Source organism: Macaca fascicularis, chromosome 13 (genome assembly GCF_037993035.2).
Source record: "Macaca fascicularis isolate 582-1 chromosome 13, T2T-MFA8v1.1".
NCBI classification, from domain to species: Eukaryota; Metazoa; Chordata; class Mammalia; order Primates; family Cercopithecidae; genus Macaca; species Macaca fascicularis.
Genome location: NC_088387.1, coordinates 9,807,409 through 9,821,321, shown reverse-complemented (window position 1 = coordinate 9,821,321; position 13,913 = coordinate 9,807,409). Strand labels below are relative to the sequence as shown.

Here is a 13,913-nt window from a genome sequence, read left to right as displayed (position 1 = left end):
CGTTGTAACAGAAGGGAAGCTTGGAGCTTGCTTATTAGCTCACGGACTGTTTATTCTGACGCTCAGGGTTTGTGCAGTATGTAACTGTGTGGACCTCCTTCAGGGGCCTGCTTTCACACAGTGCATCCTGCTGTGCTCCTAGGTTGCTGCAGGTGCCCATTTTATGCTCTGTCCTGTTGGTTGGAGTAGAAATGCTCTCTGCTCATTGTAGAACTCTACTGACCTCTTAGAAGATGAAGAACAAGTTGGAAGAGGGATCCACCCACTCTCAGAAAGAATTCTGTAGAATTAGGAGCTGAACCACAGGGCCAGGTGCCTCCTCCCAGGTGGACCCACTGAGCAGATAGCAGCTGCCACTGTTCCTGCTGGGAGCTGGTATCACTGATGATGACATTCATCATGATGACATTCATAACCTGAGTCATACTTCAAGCAAATGTAGAACCCTACTTATTTTCAGAGTTTATTCCCTTAGGTTTTTTTTTTTTTGAGATGGAGTCTCGCTGTGTTGCCCAGGCTGGAGTGTAGTGGCATGATCTCAGCTCACTGCAAGCTCTGCCTCTGGGTTCACGCCATTCTCCTGCCTCAGCCTCCCAAGTAGCTGGGACTACAGGTGCCCGCCACCACGCCCGGCTAGTTTTTTTGTATTTTTAGTAGAGACGGGGTTTCACCGTGTTAGCCAGGATGGTCTCGATCTCCTGACCTTGTGATCCGCCCGCCGTGGCCTCCCAAAGTGCTGGGATTATAGGCGTGAGCCACCATGCCTGGCCAGATTTTTTTTTTTTTTTTCTCTGTCCTGGTACTGTAGATTCGGAGGAGGTGAAAAACACACATCAGGTTATGAGCATCATGATCATGATTATTATCTCAGAGGAAAACAGATGCACCCCTTTCACCAGCTGCCAACAGAATTGGAGCTCTGCAGAGATTGACAGAGGGTGTAGACTGTCTCCCTTCCCTGGCAGGGCTGGTGCTTGTCCTGACCCACACAGACGGCCTTTCAAGTTAGATTGGGAGTTCATTTTCTCTAAGTCAGATGGCCATTTGAGAAAGCTCAGTGGGCCCTCCTTTTCATAAATATGCCTGGGCTTCAGTTTTTCCATCCATAGAATGAGGAAGTTGTCATAGAGAATCTGGGGATTTGTTTCCAGCTTTTACAATTCCACAATTTATAGTTCTCTGTCCTTTCATGGTTCTTATTTCAAATTCCCAAGTTATTATTCTTATGTTTGTGGGCACAGAATGGCCCATGAGCCTCTTGTCCCACAGCTAAATCACACCTATTATCGGAAAAATATATATGTTGGAAAAGCAGCTCTCAATTGCGATGAAATAAATGACAGCCACTTTCAAGGCCAATAACTGAACAATTACAGGAAAGCATTGAGTCTTGTGCCAACATGGCTGCTCCAACCCGAGATGGCCGCGGTACAAAGGATATTTATACGTTGGGTTTCAGAACAATAATTCAAGTGCTCAAGAGCCTCATCTTGTGATGTTATCACAAGAATGTCCAGGCAATGTTTTCTTTAACTCCAGGAAGAGTGATTTAGAAGGACGGATCTTGCCACATGTGTCCAGCTGCGTATTTATTGCTCTTGGAAGAGAATTATTCTGTAAACACAGAAATATCCAAGAATGGATGCTTGAAAGATGATCTTTTCCTTGCTTACAGTTGTCAGGACCGTGTATATGCAATAGTACAAAATTAATAAACTCTATCAAATTTCCTGTAATCATAAACCAGGCAATAATATTTTATTTGCATCAGAAGGTCTGATTCTGGGATTTCACTCTCCTATCGTTTGAAGACTGCAAATTGAACCAAGTGTTCTTAGAGCCTGTGAACTCTTGCTCACAGTTACATAGCCAACCAGTCTACCTATTTTTTTTTTTTTTTTTTTTTTGAGACGGAGTCTCACTCTGTCACCCAGGCTGGAGTGCAGAGGTGCCATTATCAGCTCACTGCAATCTCCACTTCCTGGTTTCAAACGATTGTCCTGCCTTAGCCTCGTGAGTAGCTGGCATTACAGGCATGCACCACCGTGCCCGGCTAATTTGGTTTTTGTTTTGTTTTTTGTATTTTTAGTAGAGACAGGGTTTCACCATGTTGGCCAGACTGGTCTCGAGCTCCCGACCTCAGGTGATCCACCAGTCTCAGCCTCCCAAAGTGCTGGAAATACAGGCGTGAGTGACCGCACCCAGCCCGGTGTACCTATTTAACAACAGAGAAAAGTTTCCACTTTTAGGAAATGGAATATTGCCATTTATTCCTGAAGAAACTTGTCTGTTTTTAATGCCCTACGGACGTTTCTCCACACCAGCTATTCCTGCGGTAGGCGTTTTCTCTCCAGGATCATTCTGACATGATTTTATAGGAATGGTCATAAGAGAAGGGCCCGTCCCTTGCTACTTATGCACACCGTGTATTCATCCTAGGAAAAGTACAGTGTGCCGGGCGTGGGGACGCCTTTTTTTTAACTTTTATTTTCGGTTCAGGGTACATGTGCAGGTTTGTTATATAGGTAAACTGTTGTCACAGGGGTTTGTTGTACATATTATTTCATCACCCAGGTATTAATCCTAGTACCCAAGTGTTACCTTTTCTGCTCCTCTCTCTCCTCCCACCCTCCCTCCCTGCTCAGGTAGACCCCCGTGTCTGTTGTTCACCTCTTTGTGTTCATGTGTTCCCTCATTTGGCCCCACTCATAAGTGAGAACATGCAGTATTTGGCTTTCTGTTCGTGCATTAGTTTGCCAAGGAAAATGGCCTCCAGCTGCATCCGCGTTCCCACCAAAGACATGATCTCATTGTTTTTTATGGCTGCATAGTATTTCATGATGTATATGTACCACGTTTTCTTTATCCAATCTGTCATTGCTGGGCATTTAGGTCGATTCCATGTCATCGGTATTGTGAAAAGTGATGCAATGAACATTCCTGTACATGTGTCTTTATGGTAGAATGATTCGTAATTCTCTAGGTGTATACCCAGTAATGGGATTGCTGGGTCAAATGGTAGTTCTGTTTTTAGCTCTTGGAGGAATCTCCATACTGCTTTCCACAATGGTTGAACTAATTTACACTCCCATGCACAGTGTATAAATGTTCCCTTTTCTCCGCAACCTCGCCAGTGTCTTGTTCCTGTTAAAAGGGCTTGAAGTGTTGCCCAGAGAGCCATTGACTGCAGCCACTGCATTTCTGACTATTCCATATCATTGTTTTGAGAAGTGAATCTTTCCCTTTATCCTGCTCTCAGGATACCTGGGCAGCTGCAGGATGATCTTTCCCATAGGGAGCAATGATTCATCCTCAGGGACTTTGGCAGTTTCTCTTGTGCAAGGTCAGCTTGCACTCCCAATGCAGCACGGAGGTCAAGGGTAATAGTGGCCTCATTGCATCTACTCTCAGGTTTCCCAGGTCAGATCTCCCTCCCTTTTGCCGCTGTGATTTCTTCCTATTCAAATCATGAATCATAAAGAGGAGCTCATGGAAAATCTTTTTATAGAAATGGACATATTATTTCTATGGCTGCCTTTCTATTTTGGGGGCAGGGAGAAGGGGAAGATGCAAGGCTGGGTCACAGCCGGACAGGATGGGGGCTCTGGTGCCAGCCCTTACCTGTATTTAAAACTGAGATAGCTTTTTCTGACACAGTAAAAAATAATTCGTGCTTTTCAAGAAGTGGAATGTGACCAGGTGTGGTGGCTCACGCCTGTAATCTCAGCACTTTGCTAGGCGAGGCGGGCAGATCACCTGAGGTCAGGAGTTTGAGACCAGCCTGGCCAACATGGTAAAAGCCTGTCTCTACTAAAAATATAAAAATTAGCCGGGCATGGTGGTGGGCACCTGTAATCTCAGCTACTCGGGAGGCTGAGGCAGGAGAATCGCTTGAACCTGGGAGGCAGAGGTTGCAGTGAGCTGAGATTGCACCACTGCACTCCAGCCTAGATGAAAGAACAAAACTCTGTCTCAAAACAAACAAACAAACAAAACACGAAGTGAATGCATTCAAACACAAAACTGCCTTAGCTAATGAAAAAGAAAACAAAAAAGGTGTTATCATTGAAAATTATGACCTATTAAAGGGTGAGTTTTAATTATTCATCCAGAGGAATTAACCATCTTTCAGCTAAAGATGGCAGACAGTGGGACAGTTAATGTCTTTGCGTGCATCTCTTTCAGAGAGTGCTTAATGGGACCTGGATTTTCTCTTCTTTTTGATAGGTTGCTGAAAAGGCAGGTGTCAAAATGACTGAGCGCTTTGACTGCCACCATTGCAACGAATCTCTCTTTGGCAAGAAGTACATCCTGCGGGAGGAGAGCCCCTACTGCGTGGCGTGCTTCGAGACCCTCTTCGCCAACACCTGCGAGGAGTGTGGGAAGCCCATCGGCTGTGACTGCAAGGTACCTGCCACGGGACTGCGGGTCCCCGGCTGCTCCCCCAAGAAACACGGGCTTCTCTGTGATTTGTGCTGAAGCCCTGATCCACCACTAAAGTCTGTCTCTTGAGCCCCCTCCGAGAGGTGTGGACCCTGCATGTAGCCTTTCGGAAGCTTCTTCCCTCTAGCTAATGTGATCTCTGCCCACAAGCACTGGGTGAAGGCCTTGCCAGGACTTTCGTGCTTAGTGTCTCTGAGTACATTCTCTGTGTTCTAGTTATTAGTGCCCTTATCTAACCACCCAGCTGCCTACCAACACTGTAACTTTCTTAAGGGCGGTGCTCTCTTCCTCTTGTCTGTTTGCCCCATGGTGAGTAACGCGGAGCAGGTGCTGTGCTCAGTCAATATTTGATGAATGAATGTGTGCATGAGAGAACCAGAGTGGGTTCCTGGATAAATGGGCACATAAAAGTACAAAGTCCTTGGAAGATTGTGGGCTCTTTTCCTTTAATGAGAGAAGGACAGGATTTGTATTGTTTCCTTTCAATGGGGAAATGCGTTCACGGCTCTCCTGGGATGGCACAGCGTGGTTCAGCAGAGACCACTGGTCACTTGTACCAGTATTTAACAGGCCAAGCATGAGAGTTCAGCCACCAGACTGCCCAGTTCCAGCCCGGGCTCCGTGTCTCACTTGCTGTATGGCCTTGGGTCAGTTACTTGACCCTTCCGTGCACATCTCCACATCTATAAAATGGGGAGAACCAGGCCAGGCACATAGGCTTGACGCCTATAATCCCAGCACTTTGGGAGGCCAAGGCAGGCGAATCACTTGAGGCTGGAGTTGGAGACCAGCCTGGCCAACATGGCGAAACCCTGTCTCTACTGAAAATACAAAAATCTAGCTGAGTGTGATGGTGCATATCTGTAATCCCAGCTACTTGAGAGGCTGAGGCATGAGAATCACTTGAACCTGGGAGGTGGAGATTGCAATGAGCTGAGAATCATGCCACTGCACTCCAACCTGGGAGACAGAGTAAGACTCTGTCTCAATAAACAAACAAACAAACAAAAACAAAACTGGGGAGAACCAGGGGTCTGCTTCATAGGATGGTTCTAATATGTAGATAGAAGCCCTCACACTCTTCTAGCAGCGGACAGGGTAAGCTCCAGACTGCCACCTTTCTGCTGACTGCTTCCTTATTCTTTTTGTGACATGTCCCTTCCACACACCTTTCAGACACTTCACCCTCTCTCTTTGTCGCTTTTCATTTTGGAAACATCAATAAAAATGTCCAGTTTGAGGAAGAACTGGACGGCCCGAGAAAAATACAATGATAAAACTTCACCTGGAAAAGAAATACTTAAGTAGGTGAGTGGTTCAGATATCATCTGGCAAAGGGTAACTCTCACTTTCAAGGACAGATTTTGGATATTTGGGGCTAATCATCCCTGACCAGTGGCTGAAATAAAAACAAAACAAAAATCACTTGCCGTTTCTCCGGTGAGTTAGTGGAAAGATCCTTAAAACCAGTCATCCTTCCACGCATGTTTTTTTTTTTTTTTTTTTTTTTTTTGAGACGGAGTCATGCTCTGTCGCCCAGGCTGGAGTGCAGTGGCCGGATCTCAGCTCACTGCAAGCTCCGCCTCCCGGGTTCACGCCATTCTCCTGCCTCAGCCTCCCAAGTAGCTGGGACTACAGGCGCCGCCACCACGCCCAGCTAATTTTTTTGTATTTTTAGTGGAGACGGGGTTTCATTGTGTTAGCCAGAATGGTCTCGATCTCCTGACCTCGTGATCCGCCCGTCTCGGCCTCCCAAAGTGCTGGGATTACAGGCTTGAGCCACCGCGCCCGGCCACTTCCACGCATGTTTTATGAGCGAATAAACAAGAGTCTCCCAAATGCAGCCAAAATCATCCAGGCTGCTGTCAAGCCAGGAGTGAATTGTGCTGAACTTTTCAACTCGGATTCATGTTTTGAGATACGTGGGGTTACACTGTATGATTTTCTACATTTTGGAACAAAAAGAGACATCGAGTTGAAGCGAGACCTTGGCATTTGGGGCTTCTGATGCTTTAGGCGTGATTTTCTTGACTTTCAAAAATAAGCAGGTAGTTGGGTTTGTAGTGGAAGCAATGATAGCAAAGAAATGTTCCTGTTTTTTTCTGGAAGTAAAGCCCACAGTCCTGGCAGGCGGGGGGATACCTGATAGAGGAACTGCGCTCTTAGGTCTGGTGGCCAATGTCTTCTTTTAAAATAGCACAGCCACCACGGGCCTCAGCTACTTCTCTCTAAAGGATGTGTTCATGTGTGTACATTTTAAATGTTGGCATGCCTATAGGAATTAGGCTAATTTTGAGAGTCCTGACCTACTTCAATGAGACAGGCAAGACTTCAGAGCCTGTTCTATAGTTTGAACATCCTCTCTATGTAGCCACTGAATTGTAACCTTTTTTTCTATTAAGTTACTCTGGGAAAATGCTGTGATCTCAAAGGGTAAAGATTATTGATTTGTATGGCCAGTGTAATAGTGGAGACTAGGCAGTGTTATGATCCTCTGACATTACACCCTTCCTGAATGTTTTCTTAGATACCTGTTATTATTAACAAAATATTTTTGTAGACTGATTACAGAGTTTTTGGGAGATCTACCTATGTTCTGGGCTTCAAAAATTCAACAAACTAAAGAAAAAATAGGGCTGAGCACAGTGGCCCATGCCTGTAATTCCAGCACTTTGGGAGGCCGAGGCAGGTGGATCACTTGAGGCCAGGAGCTGGAGACCAGCTTGGCCAACATGGCAAAACCCCGTCTCTACTAAAAATACAAAAGTAAGCTGGGTGTGTTGGTGTGCACCTGTAATCCCAGCTACTTGGGAGGCTGAGGCAGGAGAATATTTTGAACTTGGGAGGCAGAGGTTGCCTTAAGCCGAGATCACGCCACTGCACTCCAGCCTGGGTGACAGGGTGAGACTCCATCTTAAAAAAATAAAAATAAAAAATAGGCTGGAGTTCCACAGATGGCTGCTAATACTGTGCATTTAACAAATTGGTGATTTTAAGTCCTGGGTGACACACCTAACCTAGATTTTGAATATTCCATGGGTTTGCAAGCAATGCCATGAAATCGGACGGGCTACCACACCCACCCATGTGCATAGAGGGTGCTATGAAGAGAAAAAAATAATAATAAACAAGAACAAAAGATCTGCAGATCAGAAACTAGCATTCTGGGTTTAGCTTTTAGTGGTAGTCATTGAAACCACCGTGTGTCGCCTGATGACTTGTTCCAGGCACTTGTAAATGCCTAAACTGCATGATCTAAATTCCTCCTAACACCCTATAGTAAGAACTTTTTTCATTCCATTTTATGGAGTAGTCGCTGAGGCCTAGAGAGGATGAGGATCCTGCCCAGGGTTAACGGGATTAGGAAGAATCTGAGGTACAATTTGAGCCCAGACCCAGAGGGTCCTCACCTATCATGCGATGCCACCTGCCACCTGCAACCTTGGACAGGACCCTGTCTACGCGACTCTCGGGCCAGATGTAGTCAGTCCTTGTGAGTAAGAGGTGGTGACCACCTGGCCTCTATCAAGTGACCTTCAGTCAAAGGCCCCTACTCTTCTCGTGGCCCCCTTTAGATGGTCATGATTGCAGAAGTGAGGCTCAAGTTGTTTCACAAACTCTCTTTCCAGCTTTTGTAGTTAATTAAATAGGAAACATTGAAGTGATGATCAAATTGGCAGAGGTTTACCCATCATGCTGTAAAAGTCTCAGTTAATGTTTGGTAATGGACAGAAAAGTTCAGTGGTATTTTGGCAGAAAGCCACCTGTCTCTGAAATAGGAGACGAAGGTTTTCACACATGCAGGTTAAATCTAGATGCCTCTAGTATATTTTGGAAGGTTTCTGACCAAGCCTAGAGAAAGGTGTAAGGTCAGGTTTGAAAAACCCATCCTTCTGTCCTTGGTGTGACACAGGACTCCCCCGCTGGTCTTTCTGGACTCTTTTCTGGGAAGAGCAGCTACTCCAGTCACATTCTCAGGGTCCAGCCTGCTAACCTGGTGCTTTTTTATTTGTTGGGGTGGTTTTTAAGTTCTCAATGAGAAAATTACCTTTTTGGATCTTCTTCCATGTAGAATTTGTCCAAAGAGTTTGTAACGAGCAATGAAAACGTGTATTTATTTGGATTTCCTCCTACAAGAGAAAAGTCTGTTTGTGAAGGTAATTTAATCAAGGAGGGTCCTAGGATCAGGAGCAAAGCTGTTTGGATGGATTCCATGAGAAGGACCTGTCAGTGTGTGAAACCAAAAGTTCAGCCGCAAGACATAGCAGCAGAGGTGCACAGAGCTCAACAGCGACATCGCATGCACCGAGGCTGGACCCCGGAGCCGAATCTCCCTGGCTCCACCTTTGACGAGCTGCACGAAGGGGACAAGTCCTGCCACCCATAAGCCTCCATTTCCATGTCTATAAACTGGGGTTCCAAGCTCATGGGACTGTCGGGGTAATTGAATGAGTTAACGTCTAGGGAGACCTGTGACCTGCCAACACAGAGCTGTCATTTCTGCTGTTGTCCATTTTTCCGCATCTTTATTTGTAAGGATTTGAAAGAATGTACCGTTGGAAACCTGATGATCTCAAGCATAGAATATCTTTTCATAATGCTGAGCATGAATGACGTGAGAATCCATTTCTGAAGTGAAATCGTATGGATCTGAAGAATGGCTGGTCCCAGCCCTGGTGGAACGGGGTGCGAAGGAGGGAGGATGAGAGCCAGCCGTTTCAGTCTGGTGACCCTGCCACCCAGACCGTCCATGAGCTGCGGGGTCCAGGGCTCCCTCCAGGCCACTTGCCACTAAAGCTCAGCTAAAGTCTTAAAAAGGACACATTTGGAGCCAAGCAACAGGCACAGCCCATGTTAGGAATGTTTCTGAAATGGAAAAATACAAAACCAGAAAGGAAGTATGTGGGCCTAATCTTACATGTTTATCAACATTTTACTGCAATGTATGACATTTCTGTGAGCACAAGATTAGCCTTGGTATTTTTTTCTGGGAAGTATAAAAGACTCTTTTTTTCTTTCTTTTTGTTTTCAATTTCTCTCTAGGGGAATTTAAAACCGGATATTTCCATCTTAAAGTTCTTCAGCAAGTCTGTCAAGGTGTCCGTATTTCTTACCCTGTTGCCTCTCAGCATCTAAGTGCAATCTCTGTTACACTCATGTTTGCTGTTCACAGTGGAGTACTAAGGAAATAGCAAAATTAAGCTACTGGCATGGTGCTAATAACTGAAACTAAAAATCGGTTTTGGAGCTTTTCTGTTTGGAAAGAGTCACTTGAGCCGGGCATGGTGGCTCACGCCTGTAATCCCAGCACTTTGGGAGGCTGAGGCAGGAGGATCACTTAAGGCCAAGAGTTTGAGACCAGCCTGGGCAATATAGCAAGACCCCTGTCTCTAAACAGATATATGATAGATAGAACAGATAGAAGAAAAGAAAAGGGTCACTTGGCACTAGGTCTTCACAGGTAAAGATTCAGAGTGCGGTAGGAAGCACAGGCTCAGGGACCTGGGTCTAATCAATGACAGTCTCACTTCTAGGCCTTTTGATGGCAATTTCCAGTCTACCTCTAAGCTCTAGGGAACCATGTGGCTAAAATCTTCCCTCCTGCTGAGACTCAGAGAATACCATGTTGGCCAAGATCTCTAAAAAAAATCAAACCTGGCAATATTGAGTTACCTTCCTCTTACCATAAAGTATTTCCTCACTTCCTCCTTACTGTGAACTTTCTTAAGAAGCGAGTCCAGGAGGAAGCAGTGACATGAATTTATTAACTTGACTCAGACTTCTAAAGAGAACACAAACTAAGCGCCCCATTCAGAGAGTGACAGGGAAACCCCGTGGCATAATTAGTTACCTACGAGTTTCCAAATAGGATTTGGAAAGAGACATACAAGCTAGGTAGCCGGCATGGCACATGGTTTCCCTGAAGCCAGCATTGCCCTGGCCAAGGAAGCTTTGCAGAACAGATTTCAGCTGGGACTTGCAGCCAAGTGGGATGTGGCCTTTTGGGGAGAAGGGAAAGGATATTCCAAGGCCAGGGACAGAGCATGGTCAAAGGTATGGAGATGAGGAGGAGGGGACCAGACCAGAGGGTCAGGTTGGAAAGCGAATTGGGGTCAACTTGCAAAGGGGCTGATGTGCCAGGTAAAAAACCAGGAGCACGGTTTAGTTCTGTTGGATCATTTCAGGTGGAAGGGCAGTGGGAATGTTGGAGAAAACACTTACTGGTGTCGTTACATTGAATCTGTTCATCTATAAGAATAAAACTTTATTTCATAAAGTTATTGTATGGCTCAAAATAGGTATGAAGAATTGAGAAAAAGAATTTTAGATTTAAAAGGGCTGAGAAATGAAAAAGCACCTGCCAAAGGAGAGTGGCAGAGTTACCAACATGGAACTTTAAGATGGCAGATATTCTCATTGACAGGACTGTCTTCATAAGGAAATGTAGGTTCAGCAAGTGACACATTGAGGCAACTCTTCTCATTATTAGCTGTGATCTAAATAATGACTTATACTAACATCCATTGAGCAACTGCAATACACACCAGCAACTGTTATACATGCTTGTCACAACCAGTAGTGGGTCTATTATTCCTGCTGTACAGGTCAGAAATCTGGTGAGAGAGGTTCAGTTACTAGGCCATGGTGATGTACCTGACATAGGGCAGAGCCCGGATTTAAGTTTAGTCAGTCTGGCATTTGGGCCCTTGAATTGAACCCCTAGGGTGAAATAACCGAGCGGGCTCCTGGGATCCCAGAGGGGCGGACGCTTGGCCCACAGTGGTACAAGAGATGTGGACTGTGGGACCCCATGCTCTCCCATCCTGCTTGCATGCAGCCGGCGTTCAGGTATTGCTGGCCCAGGAAGACCATCGCCGTGTACTGCAGCAGGGAGGTGGGCCAGTTCTGTTCCCACTGAGGACCCAGCAACGACAGTGATGCAAGCTTGTTGATGGAGTATTTTTAGTTATTGTACATCACAAAACTTAAGAGCACAGGTTAATATTTATCTTAAGGGAAAAGAGTTTCCTGTAGAAGGTTTTAGAATTAGGAACTGCTGCATGCAGATTCACTCAGGAATGCATATGTGTGCAATTCATAGAGGTAGGCTGAGAGAAACACTGGGAGCTGAGTGCAGACGGCCCCAGGGAATGATGTCGAGATAATGCGGCCCTGGGCAGGAAGAGGCACTTTCTGGAAGGCACTCTGTCTTCTGTTTCTTAGGACAAAACCTGGATCTCTGCATGCCTCAACCACTCTACACCAGCCTGAAGGGAAAGGGCAGCTTCTGGCAGGAGCCAAGGCGAGATGGTTCTTAGGGGATATAGCAGACCAGGTTGTCCTGAGAGAATGCAGCCTGCACCTTGCGAGGTGGGATCTGATAGAGCAGGGCGCAGGGGACAGGCTGCGCCTGCAGAAGGTCCTCAAGTCTTGCATGGATGCTTAGCCCAGTAACATGAGGATAGTATCCACATTAAGAGGGACAGTTTCAGGTGTCACATGTCTCTGTCAACGGATCAGTCTTAAACCGTAGCTATTGCATTTTTAAAAGTGCCATAAATATTAACTGTAGGAAAAGTGGAATTCTGCGGTGCCTTGGGTCCATGTGCATGTCTTAGCCAGCTTTTCCATGTCTGTCCAGGGACGCTGATGTGCTCTTTCCTCCATCTGGGGACTCAATGACCAGAGTGCAGGCTGTGGTGACATCTAGTGGCTTCGCTCTCATGTTGACTTTGGAGATTTCTCCCTCAGTTTTTCTTAAAGGTCAGCCCCAAAAGGCAAATTTCCTAGAAATTGTATTTCTTTTCCTTCTCTTGTCACTGATAACTTGCCACCCCTCTGTGCGCAATGCCTCCTCCCTGGGCAGGGCTGTGGTAGTTACCATCTTCCCAGAGGGAGGCCGGGGATCTCCTCCCGTCTCCCCGGTGCCTGCCCCATCCAGACAGTGAGTCCTGGGTCACGGAAGACGTTCTGCAGCTTGTCCCCAAACAAGCAGTCCTCTCAGAGGTGGCTCGCCTGCACAGGGGGACAGACGTCACTTCTGAAAAGGTGTTTTTCACCTACTACATAACAATCAAAACTTACTTTCTTTCTTTTTGGGACAGTTTCACTCTTGTTGCCGAGGCTGGAGTGCAATGGCACAATCTTGGCTCACTGCAACCTCCACCCTCCACCTCCCAGGTTCAAGGTTCTCCTGTCTCAGCCTCCTATCTGGGATTACAGACAGGCACCACCACGCCTGGCTAATTTTTGTATGTTTAGTAGAGATGGGGTTTCACCATGGTGGCCAGGCTGGTCTCTAACTCATGATCTCAGCTGATCCACCCACCTCAGCCTCCAAGTGCTGGGATTACAGGCATGAGCCACCTCGCCCAGCCAAAACTTACTTTTTTATTCTTTTAATTGTGGCAAAATACACAGAACATTACACTTACCTTAACCACTGTTAAGTGTACTGTTCAGTAGTAAGTGCATTCAGATTGCTGTGCAACCAATCCCCAGAGCTTTTGCTTCTTGAAAATCTGAAATACTGCCCCCATCAAACCCATTTATGCCTAGTATTCCATTAGTGGAACGCTAAGCATGTGGGAGTTACAAACATCCTACTGCTCAAGATCATCGCCAAGGTCTGATTGTAAAAATTCAAAAAATTGCAACCTCAGGAATGAATGGGTTATAGGACCCATTCTCACTCCCATTCCCCTCTCATCCCAGCCCCTGGCAACCACTCTTCTACTTTCTGTCTCCATGAATGTGACTTCCCTAAGTATCCCACATGCGTGAGATCACGCAGTATTTGTCCTTTTGTGACGGATTTGTCATTTCACTTAGCATCATGTCCTCAAGATTCATCCATGTTGTAGCATGAGTCAGAATTCCTTTCCTTTCTAATAAAGGAATAAAATTCCATTGTATGCACAGACCACATTTTGTTCACCCCTGCACATGTTGATAGATGCCTGGCTTGCTCCCACCTTTGGTTATGGTGAATAATTCTTCAATGAGGGTGGATGTACAAATGTGTCTTTGAGACCTTACTTTCAATTCTTTTGGGTATATATCCAAAAGTACAACTGCTGAATCATATGGTAATTCTACTTTTAATATTTTGAGGAGGTGCCATGCTGTTTTCCATACAAAATTTATTCGTAATGCATTTCTTCCACAATCAGCATTCTAACAGTGATAACATGAATAAAATCTCCATCTCTTCTTAAATTAGGCTGATTACTGTTTTGGGTGGATAGGGCTTCTAATGGTTTGTTCAATTTTATTCAAAGTCTAAACAAAGGCAATGCTGAGCCACATTCATTTAGGTACAAAATACGTTCTAGAAAGTTGCGAGAATTTGGTCGTTTCTGGATTTTTTTTAATGGACACACACACACATCTCCTCAAGGCTATCTGCTTTGAAAGCAAAGAGTAACACAGACCTGACCAGGATTTTGCCTGGGCTGGTTCAGTGGAAA

At 45.6% G+C, this 13,913-nt stretch overlaps 1 protein-coding gene and 1 long non-coding RNA gene across 6 annotated transcripts in view; both read left to right on the top strand.

Annotated features, from left to right (window-relative positions):
- FHL2 (four and a half LIM domains 2) overlaps positions 1–13,913 on the top strand; it is a 76,879-nt gene that overhangs the window by 47,278 nt on the left and 15,688 nt on the right. For 4 of the 5 annotated variants that reach the window (XM_005575182.3, XM_045368681.2, XM_005575180.5 and 1 more), the window contains one exon: positions 4,228–4,407. In XM_005575182.3, the coding sequence (XP_005575239.3) occupies positions 4,252–4,407 (156 nt within the window). In that variant the 5' untranslated portion in view covers positions 4,228–4,251. Of the gene's footprint in view, positions 1–4,227; positions 4,412–13,913 lie in introns of those variants that run through there. The other variant, XM_065526721.1, reaches the window with a different exon arrangement.
- LOC141408314 (uncharacterized) lies at positions 5,618–9,533 on the top strand. Its single transcript, XR_012422009.1, has 2 exons — positions 5,618–5,751; positions 8,516–9,533. It is a non-coding gene; the product is annotated as an uncharacterized lncRNA (long non-coding RNA).